At 39.7% G+C, this 26,349-nt stretch overlaps 2 protein-coding genes and 1 long non-coding RNA gene across 4 annotated transcripts; all 3 read left to right on the forward strand.

Moving 5' to 3' along the window:
• Nucleotides 1–10,657: 10,657 nt before the first annotated feature.
• On the forward strand, nucleotides 10,658–19,236 carry LOC132955307 (ectonucleotide pyrophosphatase/phosphodiesterase family member 7-like). Its single transcript, XM_061028107.1, has 6 exons — nucleotides 10,658–11,013; nucleotides 12,924–13,069; nucleotides 14,757–15,389; nucleotides 15,490–15,736; nucleotides 18,453–18,570; nucleotides 18,698–19,236. The coding sequence occupies exons 1-6, from the start codon at nucleotides 10,755–10,757 to the stop codon at nucleotides 18,756–18,758; spliced, it is 1,464 nt and encodes a 487-aa protein (XP_060884090.1). The 5' UTR covers nucleotides 10,658–10,754; the 3' UTR covers nucleotides 18,759–19,236.
• LOC132955308 (uncharacterized) lies at nucleotides 11,021–11,486 on the forward strand. The gene is made up of 2 exons (XR_009665920.1): nucleotides 11,021–11,165; nucleotides 11,204–11,486. It is a non-coding gene; the product is annotated as an uncharacterized LOC132955308 (long non-coding RNA).
• Nucleotides 19,237–20,534: 1,298 nt separating the features above from the next.
• On the forward strand, nucleotides 20,535–25,975 carry LOC132955415 (ectonucleotide pyrophosphatase/phosphodiesterase family member 7-like). 2 transcript variants are annotated; one of them, XR_009665928.1, is made up of 6 exons: nucleotides 20,535–20,971; nucleotides 22,098–22,243; nucleotides 22,380–23,012; nucleotides 24,031–24,274; nucleotides 25,121–25,324; nucleotides 25,875–25,975. XR_009665928.1 is itself a non-coding variant. In XM_061028266.1 (5 exons), the coding sequence occupies exons 1-5, from the start codon at nucleotides 20,713–20,715 to the stop codon at nucleotides 25,264–25,266; spliced, it is 1,428 nt and encodes a 475-aa protein (XP_060884249.1). In that variant the 5' UTR covers nucleotides 20,535–20,712; the 3' UTR covers nucleotides 25,267–25,325. The 2 variants fall into 2 exon arrangements, 1 of the variants encoding a protein (XP_060884249.1); XM_061028266.1 differs by lacking the exon at nucleotides 25,875–25,975 and having other exon boundaries at nucleotides 25,121–25,325.
• Nucleotides 25,976–26,349: the final 374 nt, after the last annotated feature.

Genomic DNA, 26,349 nt, shown 5'->3' on the forward strand with positions numbered 1-26,349 from the left:
TGAATACAGAAAGGAGTAGTGATTGAGAGAAGAAGAGAGAGAGGATTAGGTGTGTGTCATCGTGGAGTGATCACACGCAGCCCTCATCCATCACAGACCCAACAGGAGGGAAGCCCTGCTGTCTGATCGTCCACTTCTCCGCTAGTTGCCGAGGGACATGATGACATAAAGAATGAGATAGAGAAAGAAAGAAAGAGGTCCTGGAAACATTCAGGGGGACAGTTTAAAAATATGTATTTATACATTTTCAAAAACCTAATCTTTAGCTGAAGATCCTTTCCGTTTAGTGACAACAAGAAGTCCACAACTATGAGGGTACTGCAGTGCTTAAAGGTGGAGTCAGTAGCATGTAGGCTAAACATACATTCAAATTGGACCCCTCCTCCTGGTCTCAACAAAAGCACATGCTGACTTCACTTGTACGTTTACTACCTACACTGCGAGCTACCACACGCTAGCACAAGCTCAGTGTTTGGCACCTGCCTCTCCAACACAATGCAGGCCAACTCTGCATCCGCAGATGAACACAAGGTTCACAATTATTTTTGGAACAAGCTTCATCCACTTGGCATTTCGCCTCATTATGATTTAAATTCTCTTATTTGCTGCTACATCCTCCTCTGCAATATTCACCTGTCACATGGCGTCCAATCGCTGAATTGTGTGCACTCCTAAATTAAAAATGAGTGCTCAACACTGGTAATAAGTGATGATTGAGCATTACTCTTGTATATATCTTTATTTTATTTCATCAGGAAAAGCTATGCAGACGCAGATTGTTTTATGACAACCGTTTTTGGAAGGCCTCTACTTGTTCAGTATGACAATGCCCCCATGTTTTGAAGATTTGAAATGCCAAACCAAGGAAACAAATCAAACACAGAATCAAATAATAATACCTCACTATGAATTCTTAACAGCTGTTGGCATCTGTAATACACATTTATCTAACAGTGATCAGCTGCAGTAAGCACTTCAACAACATGTCTCAGTTAGATAACTGTACATCGAGACCCTAGGGCTTCAAAAAAGTAACTGTTCAAGATGTGTTCTTTTTTCAAAGTATAACAAACTAGCTTTATTGGGAAGTCTTTATGACCTGTAGGACACAGTCTTCTCTCGGTTAAATAAAAAAGTCACTGTCCTTAGACTCAGTGACGAAAACTGTCAAGGGAAACATCGTTTTGCACTTAAGTTATTATAACCTCTTCCTAATGTAGACAAAGCTGCTGAAACATTACATTTATAGCCAGTATACGGGCAGAGGGGCATTAAGGATGTGTTAATGCACATATGGGCATGTGGCTTTACAAGTAAGACATTCATCTAAAACCAACTAAATAAGATTTGAAATAGATTTGTGTGTCTATGTGTGTGCATGTGTGTGAGTTTGAGTGAGAGAGCGAGAGAGAGAGAGAGAGAGAGACAGTCTGGTCTATATGTCTCGGCATGTAGCCAGTCCTTTAGAATCAATGGCGCCATCTATACTCTCAAAACTGCACACACACCTCCCCTTCCCTTCAGTAATGGGCTGATGGGGCCGGAGGCTGAAGTGCACAGCGCATGATTAAAGTTGTTTCCAGGGCAACACGGCTGACCTCTGGCACTTTGTGTTTCATGTTTGAGACACTGGGGCCACATGATGGCACGAAAGTTCAAATTTAAAGCAAACAGAAAACAAAAATGATTAACTAATGAGAATTTAAAAAAAATAAAAAATAAAAAACTGACAACAAATTCAAGTTCATTGAAACGGGTTTGTACAAGAAATGTTAGAATGTGTTTGTGTACATGCTGTAATGTGTCAGTGTGTGTGTGTGTGTGTGTGTGTGTGTGTGTGTGTGGTGCTGGAGTGGATGTAGATGAGTTTTCTCAGCGCTGTAGGGGAATGGGCTGCGGTTGGCTGGCCTGACTGCAGACCGCTCTGTAGAAAAGAATGACTTTTTAAATTACCCATACATCACTGTCAGCACAGCACAGACTAGGGCGACAGTGCTGCAGCGGCACACACGTACACACAAACACCACCTCTCTCTCTCTCTCTCTCTCTCTCTCTTTCTCCCCCCCTGCTCGCTCGACAAACTCAATCCCATGTTTACAGACATGCAAACACAAAGCTCTGCAATGCCAACCTGAACACAGTATTGTACGGTGGCCCTGAGAGCTCAATGCACTACAAACTAAGATACCACATGTATAAGGAGAAAAGTGATTTAGTGTTTGTTTGCGTTATGGTATTTGGTCAGTTTCTTGGTTCAGGAATATAGACCAAGCCTTTAAACACAACCCATTACTGTTTCATACGTATATAACCACGCCTTAATTACTCCTCATCCTCTGATGCTGACTTAACATGAGGGCCACATACAGACAGCAACGATGAGACGGCTGCCCCCGCTGAGAATCTCCACACCTCTGGTTTCCTCACGTCGTACCTACATCGGTCAACCAGTCAATTGTCCATTTTCTTTTGCATTGTACAAAATATGATGATTTAAGAGAATTATTGTTTCATGAAGTAGCTCGTCAAAAAACAAAAAATATTGGGGCGGACAGATGCGCATAAAAAAAGAAATGGCTGTTTAAGTTTGATAAGTTTAAGCTCTCTAATTTTGTCTCAAAAGCTTGGAAAAGAAGACAAGTTATTCTCTTTAATTAGGGTTTTGTCTAGCTTTTTGTTTTCTATTTTTGCTTCGTGACAATGAATAGACCTACTGTGCACTCTGATCCTGGAACCTTTTAACTCATGGTGTCATGTAAGCCCATGCGGGCCGGGCATATAAATGTATGTATGACACAATAATAAAATAAAAACTTCAAACTTTCACCTCTTGACCCTAAACTTCATCTATCCATCCCTCTGCCCAGCTCATCCAACATCCCTCGACCCTTACCTCCATCTCTTCATCCCTCAATTCTTACCTGTATTCCTCGACCCTTACCTCCATCTTTTTATCCAAACTCAAACCGGTTCTTTTGTGGGATATTTGGTTCTGTTGGCTGTATTTAGTCGTATTGTTCTGGTATTTCGTCATGTTGAAAAAAACAATTGTGTTATATTTGTTAGTGTGTGTAAGTATTTGACTGTGTTGTGGTATTCGGTCTTTATCACTATTATTATTGCGGTAGTCTGCTAAGATGTGTGACCTTGTAGAGTGCTTTACTGTATGCTGCACTGTCCAATTGTCAAATTAACTATGAAAAAATGAAAAAATAGGCTTTATGTGTGTATCACTTGAGTTAAAAAAAAATCCTCTGAAGAGTAAAGTAGTCAAACACAAAAAGATATCCAAGGCACTCTATTAACAAGAGTTAAAAAGCCTTTATTAATTCATGGCTACAGGTAAAGTCAAATGTGTGTGGCAGACCAACACAATTCAGCTCATCAGAGTTTTCATCAGGGTGCAAAGGTTGTTAGCTGGGGGATGTTTCTGTATTAAATGGACAATGATGAAATCGTGAAACAGACTGTGGATCATCTTGTATTCATTCAGCCATGGTCAGAGAACACAGAAACACAACACACATGGCTGACAAAGTGCGGACCATCGCTGACCCATGCTGACCAAGATCTCACAATCATTGACAAACATGGGCAAAGTGGCAAAGTCTTCATCTTCACAGTGTTGCTTATATTCTACTAGAAGGTACAGCTCACAAATTCCTGGCTGCTTCGGTTCATCTCTAAAAGGCTAGAAAGAAGACATCACCTTGACTCATAAATATCAGACATATATTTCTCTTCAGTCTCAGAGTCACAGTTCCTTTTCAGCTCACAACAGACACTTGGCTCCAAACCAAATATAACTCTAACTAACCCTAACCCTATGAGGTCTCTTACACATATGTATTACAGCTTCACAAACCTAAAAGAAGAATTACTCTTAGATGGTTGACACAATTCAAAGATATATCCACAAAATTATCAAGATGAATCAATCCATGAAATTACGTACTAACAAAGTACTTTTGCTAACTCATTGCATTTAAAGAGACACACACACCAAAACGGAGCGTTCTGAGAGAGCTGGTTTATACAGGGTCACAAACCTCCTCTGGTGCTTGATTCATGTTATATTTTGATCAAAGCAGAGCACAGATGTTTCATTTAGACCACAGGGGACTGTTTGAAAAGGTGGAAAAGGGGTATAATATGTCCTCTTTAATGTAAAACATTTTTTTCCCCATAACATTGTGAGATAGACATAATACATTGTGATACAGAGCATTCCATCCGACCCTGAATTTGAAGTATTGTCTCTACCACAGATAACAGAGAGAACCATGCCCTCTCCCAGTCTCCTGCCTGTAGAGTGAGGATCAGGGCCATTTGTGTTGTTCTGTGTGTGTGCAATGCTCTCATACAAACAGGACAAAATCAACAAGACAAACAAAACCATGCTAGGAATACAGCTACATAGAGGAAAACAAACAACTAATATTGAAAAAGCACTTGAAATAGTGTTGTAAATATTACAGTCAGCTCTCCAGATACATCACTTGACAAAAGTATCAACAGTTTATAACTTATTACACTAAATCACATGCCTGTTCAATCCATATATGTGTCATATAGAACTGTCAGCAGCTGGAGAGATTTTTTATCTTTCCTTCACTGCTGGGCATTCACACTTCCCCCCTTACTCCTCCTCCTCATCTAATGAACTGGATCTTAATTGCAGGTAATTAAGCTGCTCATGGCTTATCAAACAGAAGTGCAAAGTGTGAGCACCATGTGTGTCTACTGTAGAAAATTCTGAGACTCAGATAAAAGCTCGGATCGGTTAAACATGGTCAGCACTGTGATTATTTTGTTGTCTCTCTGGTTGTTCATCACAACTCTCCTCAAACTCAGAACTCAAACTTTGTGACATTCAAATACACATAATCACATGAGCCGCACTGGAAGTGATCTATGCAGATGTTTGAATGAGTTCAGGAGTTAATGTGCAGCAGAGGGCGACAGAGAGCTGAGGAAAGGAAGTGGACCAAGCAGAGCTGCTGTTCAAAGGCTGGAGAGCTGGTTGATACACTTACAAAGACTAGTCTCTGGAAAAAGCCAATCAAATTCAAAAACATTTTTGTCCAAAACATTTGCATCATCATGGAATTGATTCAGCCACCATGATTTGGTTCATGCCACTGTAGTAAGCCAAGTTAAAGTCAACATGTGAGTGGCAAGAAAGAGTCAAAACTTCCACTCATACCCTTGTCTGGTGAGTAGGTTAAATTAACCAAGACGTTTCAACCAATGAACCCAGACATGAATGGTTGTCTTACTCCAACACTTAACATTTCTAGAGCTTTAAGGTGTGTGATTTATCTCCCCCTCTATGTCAAATCTGGAAGCAGGCCTGGTTGCAGTCCCAGTTTCCAAGTTGGTAAGTCATTTTTCCGACTTCCCAGTGTTCTCGTGTTTTCAGTTTGTTAAGTCTGAATGTTTTTTGTTTGTCCCCCATGTAATCACGATTAGGACCTGATTATTTTTGCAGTTTCCGAGTTGTTATTCTGACTTGAGCAGACGTTCATGTGCAATTAATAACTCGGAATCTCGTTTTTCCGATGGGTCCAACACCATATTCAAATGCACCGTAAGAACAGGTCGTAAGGTGACTGAACAAACAGCTGGACACATGATCTCTTACCTCGCCCAGGTTAAGAGCTAATGGATGCCTTTGTCTGTTCCCTAAGATTTAAACTGACTCATTTAACTTGCGTAACCAGGTTACGAACTGACTCTTTTTTTTCCATGTAAACATTCCTAGACATAACCAGGCCAGTCACAGGCCTTCCCTATTGATTTCCCTGTATGAGTCAGAGTCAGTCCCATTAGACAGGACCTTACAACGAACCCGAATCCACTATCTCTTCATGCATATGGATGGGATTGTTTCCTGTAGCATGAACGCCGACTGTGATCTCTGCTCGAAGATTACACATCAGCCTTGAACCCGGCTGCCCTCAGGGCACATGGCAGAGGAGAAATTAAACGCTCTTCACTGTCAGGTTGTGTGATGGACAGCTGTGGAAGAACTGTTTTGTAACTACAGGGATACATTTACATCTTTTAATGAAGAGGCCCTCAGGTGTTTATATCGTAGACAGGTACTGAGATTGGATGAGACTGTACACTCAGATTGTGCTGGGATCAGCTTGAATCAAAAATCTGGCTTGATAGAGGTTGTCTTGTCTTGGAGTGATCATTTATAAGTAAGTCAGGTGAAGGTTTTAATTGAATCATTTATTCCTGATTTTTGTTTGATCTGATGCAATGATAGGAAATAACTTTTTCATTTATAAATAAAAGCTCCTTAAGGTGGCCACAAGAGCGACCAACTTGCAGCATCCCAAACAATTTACTTAAGGAAAAACAATGCAAAGTGTATTAAATTAGAAATATTTGTATGGACTCAAAATTCTTTACTTCTTCTGCTGTACAAATAGTGAGTTGGAATTTACAGTTAGAGCCACGTTCATAGCCACCACATTTCTTAAAACGAGCTAACCTAGCTGTTTTTGTTTTTTTATTCTGTGTACTTTATTAATCCCTGAGGGAAATTCTGGTTCACACTCTCTCTTATTCAGAGACATGCTTCTCACACACATAGGCCTGAATCACACACATGCATGAACAGTACCTGTGGACATGCATTAGTGGAGAGATGCTACACACGGCTACCAGGGAGCGCAGCAGAGCTGTTAGGGGTTCAGTGCCTTGCTCAAGGACACCTTGGCAGTACTCGGGAAGTGTCCTGGCACCTCTCCAGCTACCAGACCAATTTCCATATTACGGTGTTCATCGGGACTTGAACCCTCCGGTTCACCGGTTCAAGTGGGGCACTGACTAGGGCAGGGGTGGTCTGAAGTTTGTGCACACACATGAATGAAGAGCATTTATTTACTCCTCATGTCTGAACTAATCACACCGACTTGTAAATAACTAAGATAATGGCAACATATATACCTTCTTAGCTTAATTCTTCAAGGACTCCAAACAATATGTATGTTTAAAGTCACAACTTAAAGTATTTTAAAAATAGCAAACATCTGGACACTGAAAACTATGAGCTGCCTGTTACAATGCAGCCTGAATAGTAGATTTCAACATAAGCCCCACCTCTGGCAAGGTCAATAGCCAATAATAGTCAAGGCACCTGGGGTGCACACCATCCCTGCTCTAGACACGGCCCTGAAAGAGAGGTATACTGTGGTCTGACACATCTTGTCTTACAACGAGAGGCAAGACTCAAACAAACAACTCTCAAGACAAAGTTTTAGTTAAAGAAAATCTGTCTTAACTTGCCCAATATAATATACGTAAATAATTGTGAGCCATCAGGAATAAATCAAGCATAGAGGTGAAGAAAAAGGCAAATAAGGACAACAAAACAGCCAGGATTTGGGGTCACAGGAACACTATAAACTAGGGACACCTGACGGGAAGACAAAGAAACACTGAAACATTGATCAATGAAGTGTAGATATAACAGAATGCTTTAAAATTAAGATCAAATATATGTTCTTAAATGTGATGCACTGTTTATATATCATGTGACAAATTTCAATATAATCTACCGTCTGTTTCAAGATTTCATCATTGGATTTACACAGCAGAAACAATCCCCACCTAACACTGGTCGGCGGTAGCTTTGTCTGTAGGGACTTGGGTTGGGAACTGGAGGGGCGCTGCTTCAAGCCCCAGTGCGGACCATGTCTGGAGATTGGTCTGGTAGCTGGAGAGAGGTCAGTTAACTTCCTGAGCACCGCCCAGATGCCATCGAGCATGGCACCGTACACCCACCAGCTCAGAATCACTCGCTCTGACATCTCTCCATTAGTGCATATCTATAGGATCCTGTTTGTGCATGTGTGTGTGTATTTCAGCCTTTGTGTGTGTCGCATGTCTCAACAATCTCCCCTTGCGGGATTTATGAAGATACACCTTCTTCTTCTTCTTCTTCTAAATGTGCTCGCTCAAAATGTCTTAACTGTTTCATTTGGCTTTGCTCCTGTTTAAAACAACTTCTAAATTGAGAAAAAAAACATTCTCAATAAGATTTTTTGCTATTTATAGTTCACAGTTTCTGTCAGGTCTTGCCAATAAAACACACATGGAATAGTTCTCATCTGCTAGTTTATGCATCGTGATAAATCTGTGTAGCTCAGACATAATGTAGGTGCTTGTTTTATAACTTTGATACATTCCTGTCCACTGGGGCTGACTGCTATTCTGAACCTTCTTAGATGTCTGACTGTTGAAGGAGAAAGCAGCAACCATCTCAGATATCCTTAAAGAACATTTTTAATAAAATGCTTTAAAGACTGCGGGATCGTACTTAATCCATGGGAGATTAAAGACAACGTCTGAGGGATTCGCTCTCTGCAATCTTTGCATTAGTTAAAAGCCTTACATTCACAACAGGATGCAAAAACAGATTCCTCCAACACAAAGATTTGTACTGTCTTCTGCTTCAAAAGCTCTTCTCGTTCAATGACACAGACACCACCTGCTTTGTTTCTTCCACATATTAACCAAATAAACAACTTTTTCCTCTAGAAAATTAAATAAAGTCAACAGTACAGTGACTTTCTCTGAAATAAACCATAAAATATTGACTGAAAAAGTCTGCTTCAATCATGAAATACTTAAATGTCTTGAATAAAATCCATAGTTTAGAAGTAAAAAGAGGCTTAGTGATGATTGGAGGGTTTGGAGAAATAGAGACTGAATGTTGGAACTGGTTCATGGAGTGAAGTCGCCACCTGCTGGTCCATTCAGAGAATTATACATCTGATATTTTGTATTGATGACCACAAGGCAGACTCTGGGGTTAAAGTCATTTCATATTCATCTACAAAAAAACTAAAACAAGATGCATTTTTGACTGTCGAGCACAGCTGCAGGCCCGCTTCTACAAGGGTGCACAAGGATGCATTACACCCTCATGATACATTTCTGCAGCCTCAATTGAATGGACAAAAAAATATAGTAAAAAGAGGGAGCGAGGGAGAGAGAGAGACAGACAGAGAGAGAGAGAGAGAGCCACGAGTTTCAGGTTTGTCTGGTTGTTTATTTCAGTGTTTAGATTTCATTTCCTGTTTTATTTTGACATCCATCCTTGTGTTCCTGTATTTTTTGGTGTGTTGCTTTAATCCCTCTGTACGTCTCACTGTTCATATTACTAGTTTAAGCTTTTTTGTTTTCTGTTTTATTTTCTCATTTGTATCGTCGTGTTGATCCTTGTCTTGTGTGTGTGTATTTCCCTAGTCTTGTGTCTAGTGTTTCCTGTTTTACTTTGTAGTTCTTTTCCCCAGTGTTTCATGTCTTGTCTTACTTCCTCCCTTTGTCTGGTTCCCCTCCAGTTTTGATTGCCCTCATTGTCCTCACCTGTGTCTTGTTAGTCTCACCTGTGTTTAATTAGTCTCAGGGTTTCTTCACTTCTGCGTTGGTTCATATTTCTACCTACCCGAATACTTGAGCCTTTCCGAATTGTCACAGTTCAGTAGGCAGTACGTACTTTTCAGTATGGAGTTTCAGTATACTGAACTTTCGTGTTCATTCAGTGGGCATTTTTGGGGTCCACCTCAGTATACTGAACATTTCAGTATGGATACTAACTTCCGGGTTTTATGCAGAATGGATCGGATGCGTGCTTTCAGGAAATGAATTGTATTTTGCCACCCACAATGCTGTGCGAAATTAAACGTAAATCGGCATGTCACGTGCGCCTCCAAATCAAAACAAACGAGCATGGATTAATTAAATAAATTTTTAATCTAGAGTTAAAGTCCCAACTGAAATCACTACTTTTAATTAACAACATAAAATATAACAAATGTCTGCTTTATTATAAAACCTTTCCTCCTCTATTTAAATAATGATTTATTTTTGTTCTTTATTTGTTTATTTTACTTCATATTCCTATTTGTATACTAAATAATGTTATTTAGTTATTTAATCTGTCTTTTACTTGATTTACATTGTCTTATTATTTTTTGTTTACCTGACTGTATATGACTTCAACTTGTAAATAAGCAACACATACACCTTCTTAGCTTAATTCTTCAAGGACTCCAAACAATATGTATGTTTAAAGTCACAACTTAAAGTATTTTAAAAATAGCAAACAAACATCTGGACACTGAAAACTATGAGCTGCCTGTTACAATGCAGCCTGAATAGTAGATTTCAACATAAGCCCCACCTCTGGCAAGGTCAATAGCCAATAATAGTCAAGGCACCCGGGGTGCACACCACCCCTCTCCCCATGTGACTGGGCCCCAGAAAGCTTTGCCCTTTATCCCACCATTATGGGTGGCCTTGTATGTATATATATATATAACGCCAACTCCAGATTGTATCAAATGTTTTGTCTTTGTGTCAGCAATTTTGTTCACTTTGTCCATTGGTGTTGACCCTCACTTATTCACTGGAGTAATAATCCAACAGAAGAGTTGTATAACCCTAAATTTCAGACTTGATTTCTTTATGAGCTGATAAGATAAGATGGATCACCTTCTCTTGGTGTGCGTGCAGATACAGTCGGGCGTTATCTGCCTCTATCTCAGTCAGATTTGCTTCAGATCAGCTGATGGACAATACTCAGATAAAACGATGACAATAATTGATAATACAAGGAGTGTGGGCAGATCATATGAGTGAAGGGCAGGCGAGCAGATAAAGAGAGGATCACAGACTTTCACCCACACACTCAGAAGATTAGATACATCAGTCTGGGTGTAAATCATCTGAAATGCTGCTGCTCTGCCTCGCTGTTTTCTGCCTCGTTGGCGTCTCTCCCTGTGGTGCTGCTCCAACATGGGACACTTCAAGATCCTCCAACACCAGGAACAAGCTGCTGCTCATCTCCTTCGACGGTTTCCGATGGGACTACGACCGAGATGTGGACACCCCAAACCTGGATAGGATGGCCCGGGATGGGGTGAAGGCTAAACATGTCACACCACCCTTCCTCACAATCACCAGCCCTGCACACTTCACCCTGCTCACAGGTATTCTGAAAAGATCTCCAACTGTTATAGTTGAACTTTGGGATTGTTTCATCTTCATTTGTCTCTTGAAAAAAGCTGTTAAAGGCTGATGGATATAGAGAGCCATCCACACAGACGGGAAAGTTGTCAGTCTCACATCTTACTAAAAAATTGTGTTTTCTATTCATTTAGTTCTACATGAATCTTTGAGAGAGAGATGCAGAGATCAAAAGTTCAAACTCAGGTCCATTATGTTCAAGCAGCTTATCAAAGATGGAGATAGATGTTTGATAATGATCGGTAATAAGTTCTTTGATAAAAACGAACAAACTCAACAGGAGATAATGTGCAGATAACATTGTCTGTACTGCACTTTGTGTTTTTAATGTAGGTTGTGTTTATTGTTTGAGCCTTGTCAAAAGAGAATTCACTGTTGGGATAGACAATAAAGTTTATCTATTTTAGTAGGAGAACATATTAAACACGTGACCATGCTTTGGAGGAAAAAATATTTAGTTTAAGGAATACTAAACTATCAGAACACTGATCTAGTCAGTAGTGATCCTCATCTAGCAGTGTAATCTGAGATATAAGAAAAACTTTAAAACTACAAAACCAAAGGCAGTTGAGGAAGTAGAGGAGTACAAATTCAGAATCTTAATTAAAAACTAGGGCTGTCAAGGGATTTTTTAAATGTGATGTGATTTCAAAAGTTAATCATGATTTATCACATTCTCTATTGCATGTTTAGAGTTCCATTATTTTAAACCAGTTTCTGTTCTTCTTTTCTTATAGTTTGTCTTGTCTTAAGCTTAGGGTAATTTACTTCCTGTTACAATAAAATACAATTTTATTTGGAAGGAAAAGAAGAAACTTCCGATCAAGGTTTACAATAATACTTATCCACAGAAAAATAAACTTGACACAGATAGAAAAGTAAATGAAAATAGCTCAAGCAATGGTAACAAAGTTAAATGTTTGATGTCACAAGGTGGATATTACTCACTCACAGGTCTGTGTTTTTTAAAGTGAATTGTGCCATTCAAAGGCTACAAAGATGTTTTCCATCACTGCGAGAGCTGGACAGTGCTAATAGTAGCGCCAGAAATCAGGCAGTGCACTTATTGTTTTGTTGTAGTTCTGGGGGAGGCCTTGGCAGTTTACTTGTTGGGTACTTCAACAATCTACCTTACTCTAGTTGTAAAGTATCAATCCAGCATTGACACAGCTAACTAGACTCACACATGCTGTGATGACAGAGCAACGCTTTATTTTGAAAAGAAAAAGCCTGCGTGTGCAAACATGCTCAAAGTGCACAGGGAAAATGCTCAGGTATTGATTTTCAGCATGTAATGTTAACTAATTTAAGTATCAAAGCATTTTTGCATTAAAGTGTCTAACCATGGCCCCCCGCTAGCCTATGTGGTTGGTGCGTGCGCCCCATGTAAGGAAGATCTATAATCCTCCAAGTGGGCGACCTGGGCTCCAATCCGTACTGTGGCTCCACTCCCACAAATCATTACCCACTTTCTCTTTCACCAATTGACAACTCTACCCACTGTCCTATCTCTAAGTAAAGGCATCAGAAGCACAAAAATAAACGCTTAGATAAAAGTGTCTTACTGGGAATAGTCATTAAGATGCAGACACGTCAACATGACATTTTGACTTAAGAATGTGTCTAGACAAAAGTCATTTAAGCACCCAAGTTATCTCAATGTATTATGATGGTAACCTGAAATGCTGATCTTGAAAAAATTAATGTCTACACAAGATATTGGTTTCCGACAAAACTTAATACTTTTTTTTTACCTCCTAAGGGTGCTAGAAAAAAGTAGTTATCACCAATGTTAGGATGCATCCTCTTGTTTTTGTTCTTGTCATGTTCATCAACTGTTTAATTTGTATTCTATATTTATGTTTTTCATCAGGACGTTACATCGAGAATCATGGTGTTATCCACAACATTTGGTTCAACACTACCACTCAGGAGAAGAAGCAGTACTACATGACCCAGTTTGTTGATTCCTACTGGGATAATGGAAGCTTGCCCATCTGGATAACAGCACAGAGACAGGTTAATGAGATTTAACCATCTGTTTTGGACAGTTTTTGTTTATCTGCCCACCTCATAGACATTAACGTGGATGGAGCAACAGCTGCATGGGGGTGAAGCCAAAATATTTAGAGCATCCAATACTGACTGGCAGCATTATTAGTCAGAAACCATGCCTCCTCCATGTTTACAGATGAGACATGAGTCAAAGTTAAAATACACATCAATACATTTTGTCAAAACAGGAATCTGTCATGGTAGTTATTATCATGCCGATTTATGTTGAATTTTCATTTAAATTAGTTATGAGATGCGAAAAAGAGCCGATGCAGTGTCATGATTGTCAGCTCTGTTGCAGCGTTCTTAACTGGATTATCAGAGTAGAGGAGGAACGGCAAGAGAAAACATGATCAAAACTGACAATTCAGTCATTGAACTTTCCATAACCTTGAGTGTCTGCGGCTCCACTAGCCAGCTCCTTTCAGCATATGTCTTGTCTCGAAATTACATCACCAATACAATATAGCCAAGTGGTCTGATTTGGTTTAGTACAGTTTGGTGCAGTAAACCCTGATCTTACCTGCGATTCCGCAGCCAAACGTACCCTTACACATCACTAAATCACAGCAGTGCTACATAATGTTATCAGCCAATAAATTCAACAAAGCAGAACGATACATTGTAAACAAAGATAAATGATTCCTCGGAAGGTCTGCATCTTAGAAGTCATCCATGGGGATGACTCATCATATGCGCTGACATTTGTCTCAAAAAACAAAAACAGCCTAGAAATGACTCTATCCAAATCCACAGGATATTTATAGATGCAGGGGTTTGTGTCATTTATTAGATATAAGATTCTTTCAACCGATCAATGGACTGCAGTGTGTCTAGCTCCAACTTTTAGGGTTGGATCGGTACGATGGCACCCCAACAGAAGGGTACCAAAAAATGGGACCCCACTTTTGACAGTGGAAATGCCAATAAATGCGTACCGTACCAAACCGAACTGAACCAGACTGCTTGGTGGAAACAGGGCTATATATGTCAGCACCCGTTTTGAAAATAGATTGGGACACGCTGTCCATATTAATTCAGTCCTTTGCCTACCTGAAATATTCCTTATGTTTTTGTATGCTCAATGCTTCTTTGAAATACTCACAATCATCTTATAAGGTATAAAAGGCGACTTTCAGAGTCAATGTCCAGTAGATGTTGCATTTGAGCATCAGTCTTTGAAACCAAAACAAGACTGTCCCTTAAGCGCACCGCCTCCCTTACTAATGGTGTTAACCATTACTTTCCATAGTAGTGTGAGTATTTCATGGTAAGAAAAGACTAATCTTCGGTTTGGAAAGTCTATTGGTTCTCCTTGAATTTTAGTCTTGCAACAAAACTCTGCCGGCATCCCTGAGTGGGCGGGGCTGTCCCTCTTCCCAACAAGGCCGTAGGGTTAAAAGTTAGACAGGGAGGGGTTCACATGAACTAAACATGTTCAAGCCTCGGAGCGAAATATAGACACACCTTCCGGTCCTGCATCAACACAGAGCCAAATACAACAAGCCCAGAGGGCGTTTGACTTCATACTTTTAGAAAAGCATGTTTGATATCTGCTATATTGAAGTTTAAAATGTTGCATATTATACCCCTTAAAGGACTAGCTTAAAGAAACTCTATCGTAATGTAGGTGTGTTTCATATTCTTCCAGGGTCTGAAGGCTGGCTCTCTACATTTTCCTGGCACTGCAGCTACATACAGGAAAGAGATTGTGAGGGTTCGGCAAGTGGAGCCTCGTTTCTACGATCATTCTAACGAGACAGATTGGCAGCTAAATATCGACAAGGTGGTCGGAGAGTGGTTCCACCAACAGGACCTGGACTTTGTGTCCTTGTACTTTGGAGAACCAGATTTGGTAGGTCACAAGTATGGACCAGATTCCCCAGAACGCAAAGAGATGGTTAAGCAAGTGGACCGAACAGTGGGCTACATACGGGACAAGATCCAACAGCATGGCCTCACAGACAAGCTCAACATCATCATCACTGCCGACCACGGGATGACTACAGTTAAACGAGGAGAAACAGTTAATGAGATCATCCTCTCTAAGATCACGGGCTTCAACTTTAGAGATATCAAGTTTCATCTGGTGGATTACGGTCCCAGTGGGATGCTGCTTCCTAAAGAGGGGAAGCTGGAGACGGTCTACCAGGCTCTGAAAGGAGGGCACCCTCACCTTCATGTGTATAAGAAAGAGGAGATGCCTGCTAGACTGCACTACAGCAAACATCCTCGACTCCTGCCCATCATTCTCTTCGCTGATCCTGGATATGTAATCAATGGGGTGAGTGAATGCACTTTTCAGTTTTTTAATTTGTTCAGGAGATAAGGTCTGAAATAGTTACTTCACATAGTTTGCTCTTTGTTTTTGTCTCCATACATAGTTGTTTCCTGTACAGTTCCACAAAGGAGAGCACGGCTTTGACAATGAAGAGATGGACATGAAGCCATTCTTCAGGGCCGTGGGTCCGGATTTCAAGAAAAACTTGGTGTTTGCGCCCTTTGAAACTGTTCATGTGTACCCACTGATGTGCCATCTATTAGGAATGAAACCTGAGATCAATGATGGACACTTAGACGATACTAAAGGCATGTTGGTCCCCAAGATAAAGCCAGAGGGAGATGGCAATGGTAAGAAGAGTTGTGTTTTATTCTGTGTGTCATAAACTTGTTTTACTCAGATTTTCTACAAGGCTATTCATATCTGGTCAAGTCAACCTTAATTCAATCGTGCCAAATTTTAAATGTCACTCTTGCCAGTGTTGCTGTTGGTTCTTGGTTATGAATGTGTGTTACAGCATTTACCTGTCCAATGAAATCCACCAGATTGTGTAAGGTGGATCCTTTACCTAGTTTGGTTCCTGCCCCACTTTTACTGATCCTGCAAAAAGCCAACCATCTTCTTAACACTCCCCAGGTGCTCTTAATTTTCAGTCCAGGCATTAACTGAGGTAACTAGCTAACAAGTAGGCAACAAATAAATCCCCTTTCAAGGTGGTGAAAACTTGTTAGGAAACAACTTAATCACAGAGTTTGTTGACGATAGAGCAGCCATCAGAGGACTTTGGAGCCATAATCAGATAATTTTCTTAGTCTTGTGTTTTGTACTGTAATCAATGGGGCAAAATCCCAAGGAACACTTTCATGAAGTTTGTGAACTTTTAACTAGGACCTGACATCAAGTCAAAATCTTGGAGGATTGTGTATTTTATCCCCTACTAAAGTCATGTCTTTAATACATTTTTAGAACAGCTTAAATTTCTTTGAAATGTTGTGTTCATATAATTGAGCACAAAGTAAAGTTATTTGGCAAACGCTTATCATTGGTTACAGAAGTTGCCTCTGGCATATATGAAATATCCAAGCGGCAACATCCGGTGTTGAAAAATTAAGCCAATATGGATGTGGCAAAAACTGCAGTTCTTCAAGTGTTAATTAGAGGCTGGCTGCCAAAGCCCACAAGCCCCATTAATACCCATATAAAAATGCAAATATAACAAAAGATTAGGTATCAACAGCTCATTTCTGAATTGGTCACACTGTATGTGGCTCAGTGGTAGAATCGGTCGTCTCTCAACTGGACTTAACCCCTAGTTGCTCCTGCTCCTACATTGGTGGCATATGAATGGATTAGTTAATACTGATGGAATCTTTACATAACATCCTTTGCCATCAGTGTGTGAATGGGAAGGTGTCAGGGCTATACAAGCTGTTGTTAAGTCCATTAACCATTTACCATCATATTTTTTAAGCCTCAGAGCAATTCACACATTTGCATAAATAGGGGCACCGGTTTGCGAGAAGGCTTGAAACCTATCTCAACTCCACCTCTTTGCCTTAACTCGATTGATGCAAAGTTACATCGAGATATAATTTTCAATATGGTGAACGCCATTGTTGGGTTCATAATGGACCCAATAACCAATGGGTGACCTCAATGAGACTACGTCCATGTTTGATACAGTTTATGGAAATGTAAACAAGTGGGACCATACATTTCTCTACATAAAAACACAGAAGGCTCTCTTAAAACTTTAATGACTTTATGAAGTTAATCTTTATATTGTGGCCTTCAGTTACAGTTTTAATCTCTGTTTCTGACTAGTCCATTTTTCCTTCAGTTTTGACAGGTGATGACAAAAATCACTATGCTAATAGTAAGACATGATGCATAATTTTTTTTAGTCTTAATTTTCTGACTAAAAGTCAAAATCATCAACACAGTCATAAAGCTGGGATCCAATCCACACATATTGACTTAAGTGGACTGATAAGGAGCAGATGATGACCTTATGATGGACCTTTGACTTGTCCTGAATCAGCACTTCTCTCAGAATGACATATCAGAGTGGTCATATATTATATTGTGCAATACTACAGTAAGTAAGCGTAAGGCAGGGCAAGGTGGTTCCAGATTCGGTTGTAGGGGAGGTTTGTAACCTTCCCTTTCACAGCTGTCCACGGCTGTGTCCCTCTAGATACAGGGGTTGAGGAGGCACTTTGCAGGGGAGGTAGTGCAGGCCAGCCGGTCTCATCACATATCTCAGCTCGCTGTGCTCTGCCTGTTATCCGTCCTCCCATTTCCCAGATAAATTATTTATTCTTTGGCTTAGCACCAAGAGAGTTCCAAGGAGGACTACCATTCGTAGACTTATTAGACAATACAGATCCCACCTTTGTCTTTGAAGAGGTCTCTGTGCTCCTTAGCTGTGTTTTAGCTTGCTCTTGTCCACTATTCTAAGTTAGTGATAATGTGGTGTCATTCCCGCACAGTCACTTCCACATTCACTTCTAGGAGATTCATCTTTGTCTCCAGCACTGCAATTTTCTGAAGAAGTTTGTGGTAATCATCCTTGGAGAAGGGAGGCATCTTGCTGCTGATTAGCTTTAGCTTTGTACTGCAGCACAGGCTTGTGCTCTTGTCAGGCCACAGTCGTGTAGCGATGCAGAGGTCAAAATATGTTAAAAAATATGGCTAAAGACCTCCTGTATCTATCAAAAAATACAGTCTTGATGATTTATAAATGTCCAGGACCGGCTGTCGATTAAATTAGGTTTAGAAAAAAGAAGCTATCAGCAAAAGAATGTAAGCAAAGCAGAGAACAAGAAGAAAAGTGTCTGCACTATAAGAAAGCAGGAAGTGGTACCTGTGTAAGTGACTGTGTGCAAAAAAGATCATCACTAGAGTGCATGACCAACGCTATTGATCATCACTAGAGTGCATGACCAACCTTCTAAATAACATTTATCTCAATAGCGTCATCTTGTTGTTGAGTGTCCTCAGTTATATTCGTTTGCCATATGGTTAACTCTCTGCTAAGATGTTCTTGTCTGTCTGCACATCTAGAAATGGATACCCAGTTCCAAGTGGTTATCGGCCTGTCAGCAATGACTGGGTTTCTGGTGCTGGTGTTCATAGCAACCATTTCTAATGCCTGGTGTAAAAGGAGCAGAGCACAAAATAGGTAAAATGCTTTAATCATGAAGATGTGTTTTTCTTTTGTTACACTCCCCCAGTTAAGCCAATCTTGTCTTTCATTACAATGCTACAGTCATTGTTATCTCACTAATTCTTCTTCTCTCTTTCGTTAGCTCCAAACTCGAACTTACTGCTGGTGAAGAAAGGAAAGACATGAAGCAGACCAGTTTCTAAGAATCTAGTTTGATTATTATGTTGGCCTCCATTTCAAAGCTATTTCTTTTTTTTTTAAATAACCAGTGTTGGTTTATATGGGGTGCGGATTTAATAATTTATCAACTTGTGAATATTTCTATATCTAATGCATGACAAAATATGGCACGTATATAGTATCTCAAGATTGCCTTTTCACTATTTATACATTCATAAAGATTATAATCCAAATGCAAACTAAGGATTAATATTGTAAAGTCAGATGAATGTTCAGCCTACTTCTTTTCACTCACTATGAATTCTTTATGATGTTGACGTATTATTCAGAGCTGCTTTATAAGCATCAGTGTTTTATTCTATCAGCTGTATATTAATAGCAGTTAATCCAAACATGGCTTCATCCTTACTGTTTTCTTTACTTTTTTTATTAGGTTTTCAACTTGAACAGTACAAATCCCTGTATGATGTACAAAAATAAAGCCACCGATCCCCCTCCAAACACTCTGTAGTCTCCTGCTTTACATTTCTTACATTTCTGTTATCCTTACAATTTGATCAGCTTTGTCAAAGACATCCAGTAAGTCAAATCACAATCAGCATCTTTTATTCACATAACAAATTATGAAGTTAAAATAAAGTGATCGAATGACATATGAAGCAGAGTCAATGTTTAACAATATTATTAATTTAAAGAAAAAACATTTTTCTAATAGGTAACTATCTTAAAACGAACCCATTTTGATAAGTAGCCATCTGCTCCACTTTACAACTAAAAGGACCAATATGTTAGATATCTCCTGAATTAAATCAAAAAATGACCTTACTATATCATCAGGCATTAAAGGATCATGCTATTTTGAAGTTCTGGCTTATCTGACAACAATGCAGCAGCAAGCATGTCCTCCTTCTGAGGTTAGATTCCAGGCCAGAAATGTTTGTATTTGTTTTGACCAGAGAAGGTAGGCGATTTCAAGACACCCCTACACGGCCGTTTTGGACGCCCCTCGGTTTGCCAGGTAAACGGAAAAAAACAACAGGTGTTACAATGATGAAGGCGAAAAGCAAACTGCTTCAGATATACCTGATTCCAGCCAACCTAAAAAGTCTTGGCCTTTTTCTAATAGGCTCCACGACAACAAACGTGGTTAAACTAGGACAAATATTGGAGATGTAAAAATGGAGGGGGATAGAGCGCTGGGAGGTTTCAAGAGCAGGTTACACGCTGAAGCTTCAGTGTCCACGGCATGGCAATCTTGCGTGCATATCGACTCTAGGGAGGAGGGGACGTGGGGAGACAGCTCTCTCCATTGTTTTGAATTTGGACCGCAGTACCCATTGTAAAAACTAGGTGTCAGTTACATATTTCTCCTTTAAATGCCAACTGAGAATTTCCTGTGAACTACTTTGGTGGTTCTCTCTTTGGCTGACTGAATAAGTAAATAACAGTGGTGATGGTAATGCAAAAGGGAAATATTTTCACCATAACTAACGTATAAAATATTTAGATTTGCTGCGGTAATATCTTCCTTTTATTGATGTTAAATAATGATAAATTCAAGGAGCTTTAGGCAAACTATTTTGGTTGGTGGTCAGCACCTTTCCTATATGGCACAACTGCAGATGTTACAAGTTCAGAATTATTCTCAGCTAACGCTATCACGTTTTCAGAAACACACACACACGTTGTAGAACCATAATAAAGATATAAATCTTGGCTTATGTTTATGATTAGATAAGTGGTGACCAATATCCAACACAAATACTAATGAGAGGCTTGTTCCCTGACATTGTGTAATACAGTGTCATCATTTTCTGACTGAGGAGAAGAGGGACACTAAGGTTTTCTTTCGGGAGTTCGAGGGTTGTTGTTATTGTCCATTAATGCTTGCATGTAAAAGAAAGCAGAGATAGATTAAAAAGTCGTAGCAATCTGTTGCATTCCGGGATCATTTCAACAAGGACTAAACTCTTGGTCATGCTGCTGCTCTGCCTCGCCGTCCTTGGCCTCACTGCCAGCTCTCCCTGTGCTGCCGCCCCACAGCGAGACTCTGCAATCACTGCGTCCGCCAGAAACAAGCTGCTGCTCATCTCCTTCGACGGTTTCCGCTGGGACTATGACCGATATGTTGAAACCCCTAATCTGGATAAAATGGCCCAGGATGGGGTGAAGGCAAAATATCTCACACCACCCTTCCTCACCATAACCAGCCCTTCTCACTTCACAATGCTGACAGGTAAAGCTCTTTGTATTAGTTTGTTTTGGTAACACTTTGAATTAACAATCACAATATTCACCATTTATTAGTTGCTTATTAGCATGCTAATTAGTAGCATATTGCACGCATATTAGTGCCCTATTCTATATGCCCATAGTCTATAGCTAATAGGCCATTAACTATTATTGATAATAAGTTAGGAAGTTGTTGAGCATAAATTTTAACCTTATATGCTTTGCTTAGTATGGCCCTTATGAGGTAGACGTAAGCAAAAGCACATTTAGAGAATTGGTTAGTGCAATTCCTATTGGATTCATAGCTTTCCAAATAGTTTTATTTTTAAAGAACAATGTCCAATCATTGGTTGGGACTACTTTTCATGAGAACAGAAAAGGGTCAGTGACATCAAAGCCGCAATTGCTTACCAAAAAATCTAAGGCTGATCATTTCAAGTGCCTATCTCTTGTAGGAAGTCTACCAACTAAGAAAATTGCTTTTTTTAAAGATAACTATGATTGTGAAGTTGGAAATAATATACTGCTTAAACCGTTATGATGCTTTGAAGGTGGGTCCCCAAGTTGGTAAAGTGTCTGTAATAACCCGACCTTCCAGGTATACAACTGAGCCAAGGATGCATGTGTGAACAAATAGGGACACATTTTTCACTTGGGACTTCTGGAGTTTCTCCTGCCAGCCCTGTTGTAGTTTTACAGGTATGGCCATAGACTGGAATGCATGCGACCGGTACCATCCCCATGCTCATTATTCAGCTGCTGCATTACCTCTTCTGTTAACAGTATGTTGTTCTCAGCTCTTTTTTTGATAGTGTGATTCTGTCCAATACACATTGCATTGATATAAAGATGAAAATTGTTATTGTAGTGTTGTATAGCGCTGTCAGTTGCTTCGTCCGCACTTTTCCATGTCATTTTTGACGTCACGTCTTGCCTTAGAAGACCCTCACCATCCCCTCCTGTCTGACAGGGATATTCTCCCCCTGTGAGGTGCATGTGTGAACAACCAGATCAGGAGGATTTCAGGGGCAGTCTTCCTGAAATTCTGGAGAAAATGTCAGGAGTGCTAATGTGATAACGGCCTCTATAGTAGTTCCTATTCCTAAACCTATTATTTCTCCTTTCAACAGGACGTCATGTTGAGAATCACGGAGTAATCCACAACATTTGGTTCAACACAACCACCCAGGAGAAGAAGCAGTATTACCAGACTCAGTTTGTTGACTCCTACTGGGACAATGGGACCTTACCAATCTGGATAACAGCACAGAGACAGGTTCTTGATCATCACCAATATACTTTCTACTTTGAAGATTTGCTGCATTATGTTGCTTATATTATTCAATATTTTGTGGTTTTCCAGAAAGGACTTTTCTTTAAAATAACTTAATACATTTATAATATTGTTTCAGGGTCTGAAGGTAGGTTCTCTGCATTTTCCTGCCACTGCAGCTAAATACAGAGGAGAGATAGTGAAGTATCGGCTAGTGGAGCCTCCTTTCTACGATTATTCTAACGAGACAGATTGGCAACTGAACATCGACAAGGTGGTTGAAGAATGGTTCCGCCAACAGGACCTGGACTTTGTCTCTTTGTACTTTGGCGAACCAGATTTGGCAGGGCACAAATTTGGACCCGACTCTCCAGAATGCAGAGAAATGGTCCGGCAAGTGGACCGAACAGTGGGCTACATACGGGACAAGATCCAACAGCATGGCCTCACAGACAAGCTCAACATCATCATCACCGCAGACCACGGGATGACTAAGATCTTCCATGGAGGAGAAGTTAAGAAGATCATCCTCTCTAAGTTCCCTGGCTTCAGCTTCAAAGAGATCCAGTTCCAGCTGTTGGATTATGGTCCTGTTGGGATGCTGCTTCCTAAAGAGGGGAAGCTGGAGACGGTCTACCAGGCTCTGAAAGGAGGGCACCCTAACCTTCATGTGTATAAGAAAGAGGAGATGCCTTCTAGACTGCACTACAGTAACCATCCTCGACTCCTGCCCATTATCCTCATTGCTGACCCTGGATACGTTGTGAATGGGGTGAGAGTGCCCATGTTGGAGCACAAAGCCAATATTCAAAATGTTCTATCCAGTTGAAAAGTAGTCTTATATCAGAAACCCACCACATGTCAAGTTATCTTTCCAATCCTGGGTGTCTTGTAGCTTCTGTTGTTTCTCATAAAGGTCTTTCTTTAAAGGTCATCTTAACAGAAATATTAAGGACAGATATACCTTGGAGTTGTGTTCCCTACATTTAAGTTTAGTTAAATCCGACATCTCATGTTTGCATTTGTTTCAAATATTTATTTGTGTCCAGGCTTGGACCTCATCATTCCTTGCAGTTGTATTTTGTACATGCAGAAGTTTGAGGAGTGATGGTATGATATTTTTAACACCCAGTTGGAGGCTATAGGTGGTGCTTGGGAGGTGGTGGGTCTGAGCAAGAGTGCTGTACTGGTGCTGGTCAGAGCTTGCAATGAAATAGCAAAGGGAGAGACCGTAAATCTTGCAGCTTAAATAGACCGCCAACTGGAAGTAGGAGTTGTCAGGTGACAGCAGATAATGATGCATGTGAAGTGTGAAACCAGTGCAGCTCAAGCTTTTTTTCCTGAATTAGCTCGTAGATGTCGCCACGTTTAATATAAAGGATACTGCATGATCTTCTAGGGCTCAGTTGTCTTTCAAAAGTGCATAAAATTGCTGAAAATGTCTTGAAATTTCCCGGTTGAGCTACATGTGTGAACACTAACGGCTGAATATTTCAGCTTTATCGATCGGACCTTTTCCAGCTAGCCTGCCGAGACACTACTCTGACTTTGAGGGACATGTGTGAAAGGCAACTCAGGAAACATTCTTGATAGTTTTAGAAATACATGTGTTCAAAGGGCTTGATAGATATACTTCTTAAATATATTGTCCCAGGCTTAGAATTTGTTGCCCTTTACCCTCTCATATTGGTGTCGTTTAATCTATGTATTCTGTAAAAAATGTTTTATTAAATTTGATCAATAACGCGATTATGTTTCATATAATTTTTCTGATTTCTTTGTCTATTCAGATTTTACCGTTGAACTTCAACAAAGGAGAGCACGGTTTTGATAACGAAGTCAGTGACATGCAGTCAATCTTCAGAGCAGTGGGACCGGACTTTGAAATAAACAAGATAGTAGAACCCCTTAACATGGTGGATGTGTACCCACTTATGTGTCATCTACTGGGGATAAAGCCAGAGATACATGACGGACAGTTGAAAAAAACTGAACACATGCTGTTTCCTGGGAAAGACATAGGAGACAATGACAGTAAGTAAATGAAAACATTTAATTGTTCCTGCATTCTTGGGAGAATACTGTATATTATATATTTAGTTGAAAGTGTTTTATGAAACAAACCTTGTAAGGTTGATTTCCATGAAATATCATTCCTACCTTGGTTTTGACAAAACCATCTTAACACTGAATCACTTATACCATAACTTTTTTACTGTATCCGCATTGTCTTTAATTTAATGGAAATAATATGATTGAAAATCAGTGAGAGGAAGAACCCAGTCAGACAGATAGATAGAGTACTCTATTAATCCCCAAGGGGAAATTGGTTGAAAGTCTAAATTGCAAAAGAGGGTTGAAATGCTGGGCACACTACACGAAAACAAAAACAGACCGGAATCTAAACTTAGAAGGAGGACATACAGGCTGCTGCATTGTGCCAGCACTTTAACATAGCATGTTTCCTAAATGTTTGATGAGATAGTCAGGTCATGTTATGGGTTTATTCAGTAGATATCTTACACATTGCTCATTTAAAATAGCACCCACATTTCTACAAAAGGTATTGTTCAGTGATTGTAAAGGCAACAGCACTTTGAACCAGTCTCCATAAAAAGTGAACTCTCAGTTTCACATAGATAACATTTATTGAGGGACTCTTCTGATATAACACAGGCTGCTTTACGTTATCTACCAGCTGTAAAGCCATATCTTATCTCGATGTGAAAAGGTTATTGTTGTTTCTGAGATCTCTGCACTTCTGCTCGACTCACTACGTAAATCTACCATTTTGTTTTGTCTGTTTTTAACACATAATTTGCTTTCCTTGGCTGGTTGGTTGATTCATGACTTTGTTTGCATGTTTTCTGTTCGTTCCAGATAAGAATTATGGAAAGGAGGCGATGATTGGCTTGTCAGCAGTGGTTGGGTTTCTTGTGCTTGTTTTCATCATCACCATATCCTACAACATGTGCAAAAAGACCCGCAAACAAAGGACCAGTGTGACAAATATGAGCAAATTCTGAAGAAGAAAAAACCTGCAGGAATGGACAAAATGAAAGTGGGAAGTGTACTTTTGGGGGAGGGAGGGATTTCCTATGTATTACAAAAGGGATTGTTTAATGTATTAATGTATTAATGTACTTAAAGAAATGAAGGAAATTTGAAAGGATCCTTTCGTAAATTCAGAGAAGTATGGGGCCCCTTCCTTGTTTATGCAGAAAAGATTATTTTCCCACTTGTTCCTGAATAAGATCCTGCTCTGTCCTGCTGCTAGCCTCTTTGTCAATTAAGCCTTGTAATTATTGCATTGATGTATGTATTTATGTATTGTTTCTTTTTTGTTTCCCTCTTCTACTCTGCTTTAAGGACTGAGATTGTTATGCATACTAACAGCCGTGATCCATAGTATGACCAGACTGACCACCCTGTTCCAATGTTGTTTGTTTTTGTTTGTTGATGTAAACCTTGCAACACTGTCACTCACAAGTACTGTGAACCTATTGCCTCTTTGTGTACAAAAATTTAATAAACAAAACTGTTAAAAAAAGAAGAAAGAAATTAAGGAAAAAATATACACTTATGTTCAACAATCTATAGAAACGGCTGTTTGAATCTTCTGTTTGCACATTTTGAAACAACATAAAGAGTTAAAATATCTAATATCTCAGAGTTTAATGTCACCTCGAAGTGGTAATAGCGTGATTATTGTGAAATAAAAAGGCTTATGGAGGATTCATTGTCTTCTGCAATTTCTCTCTCATTATCTTAAGTTTAGATTCCACACATTTTATAACAAATTCCATCCTGTGAGCTCAGAGTCAAGGTAAGTCAATTGTATAGATAGCACAATCATCACTAAACAAATATCTGCCTCAAGCTTCAAACTGATTCACTTCTGGACATGATATACAGTATATAAATATAGACTTTTACAAAAGTAATGCTGCTCAATCATCACTTTATGGGCCTCCATACATGTGTTGTGGTGACGGTGTTTCCAGAGACCCTGTCCTCTGCCCGTCCTCTGATTTGCATGTTTTGTGTTGTTTTAGTTGACACATGACGTTTCTGGTTGGGGAGCTAGTGTGTTTCAATTGGATGCGATT

Source organism: Labrus mixtus, chromosome 21 (genome assembly GCF_963584025.1).
Source record: "Labrus mixtus chromosome 21, fLabMix1.1, whole genome shotgun sequence".
NCBI classification, from domain to species: Eukaryota; Metazoa; Chordata; class Actinopteri; order Labriformes; family Labridae; genus Labrus; species Labrus mixtus.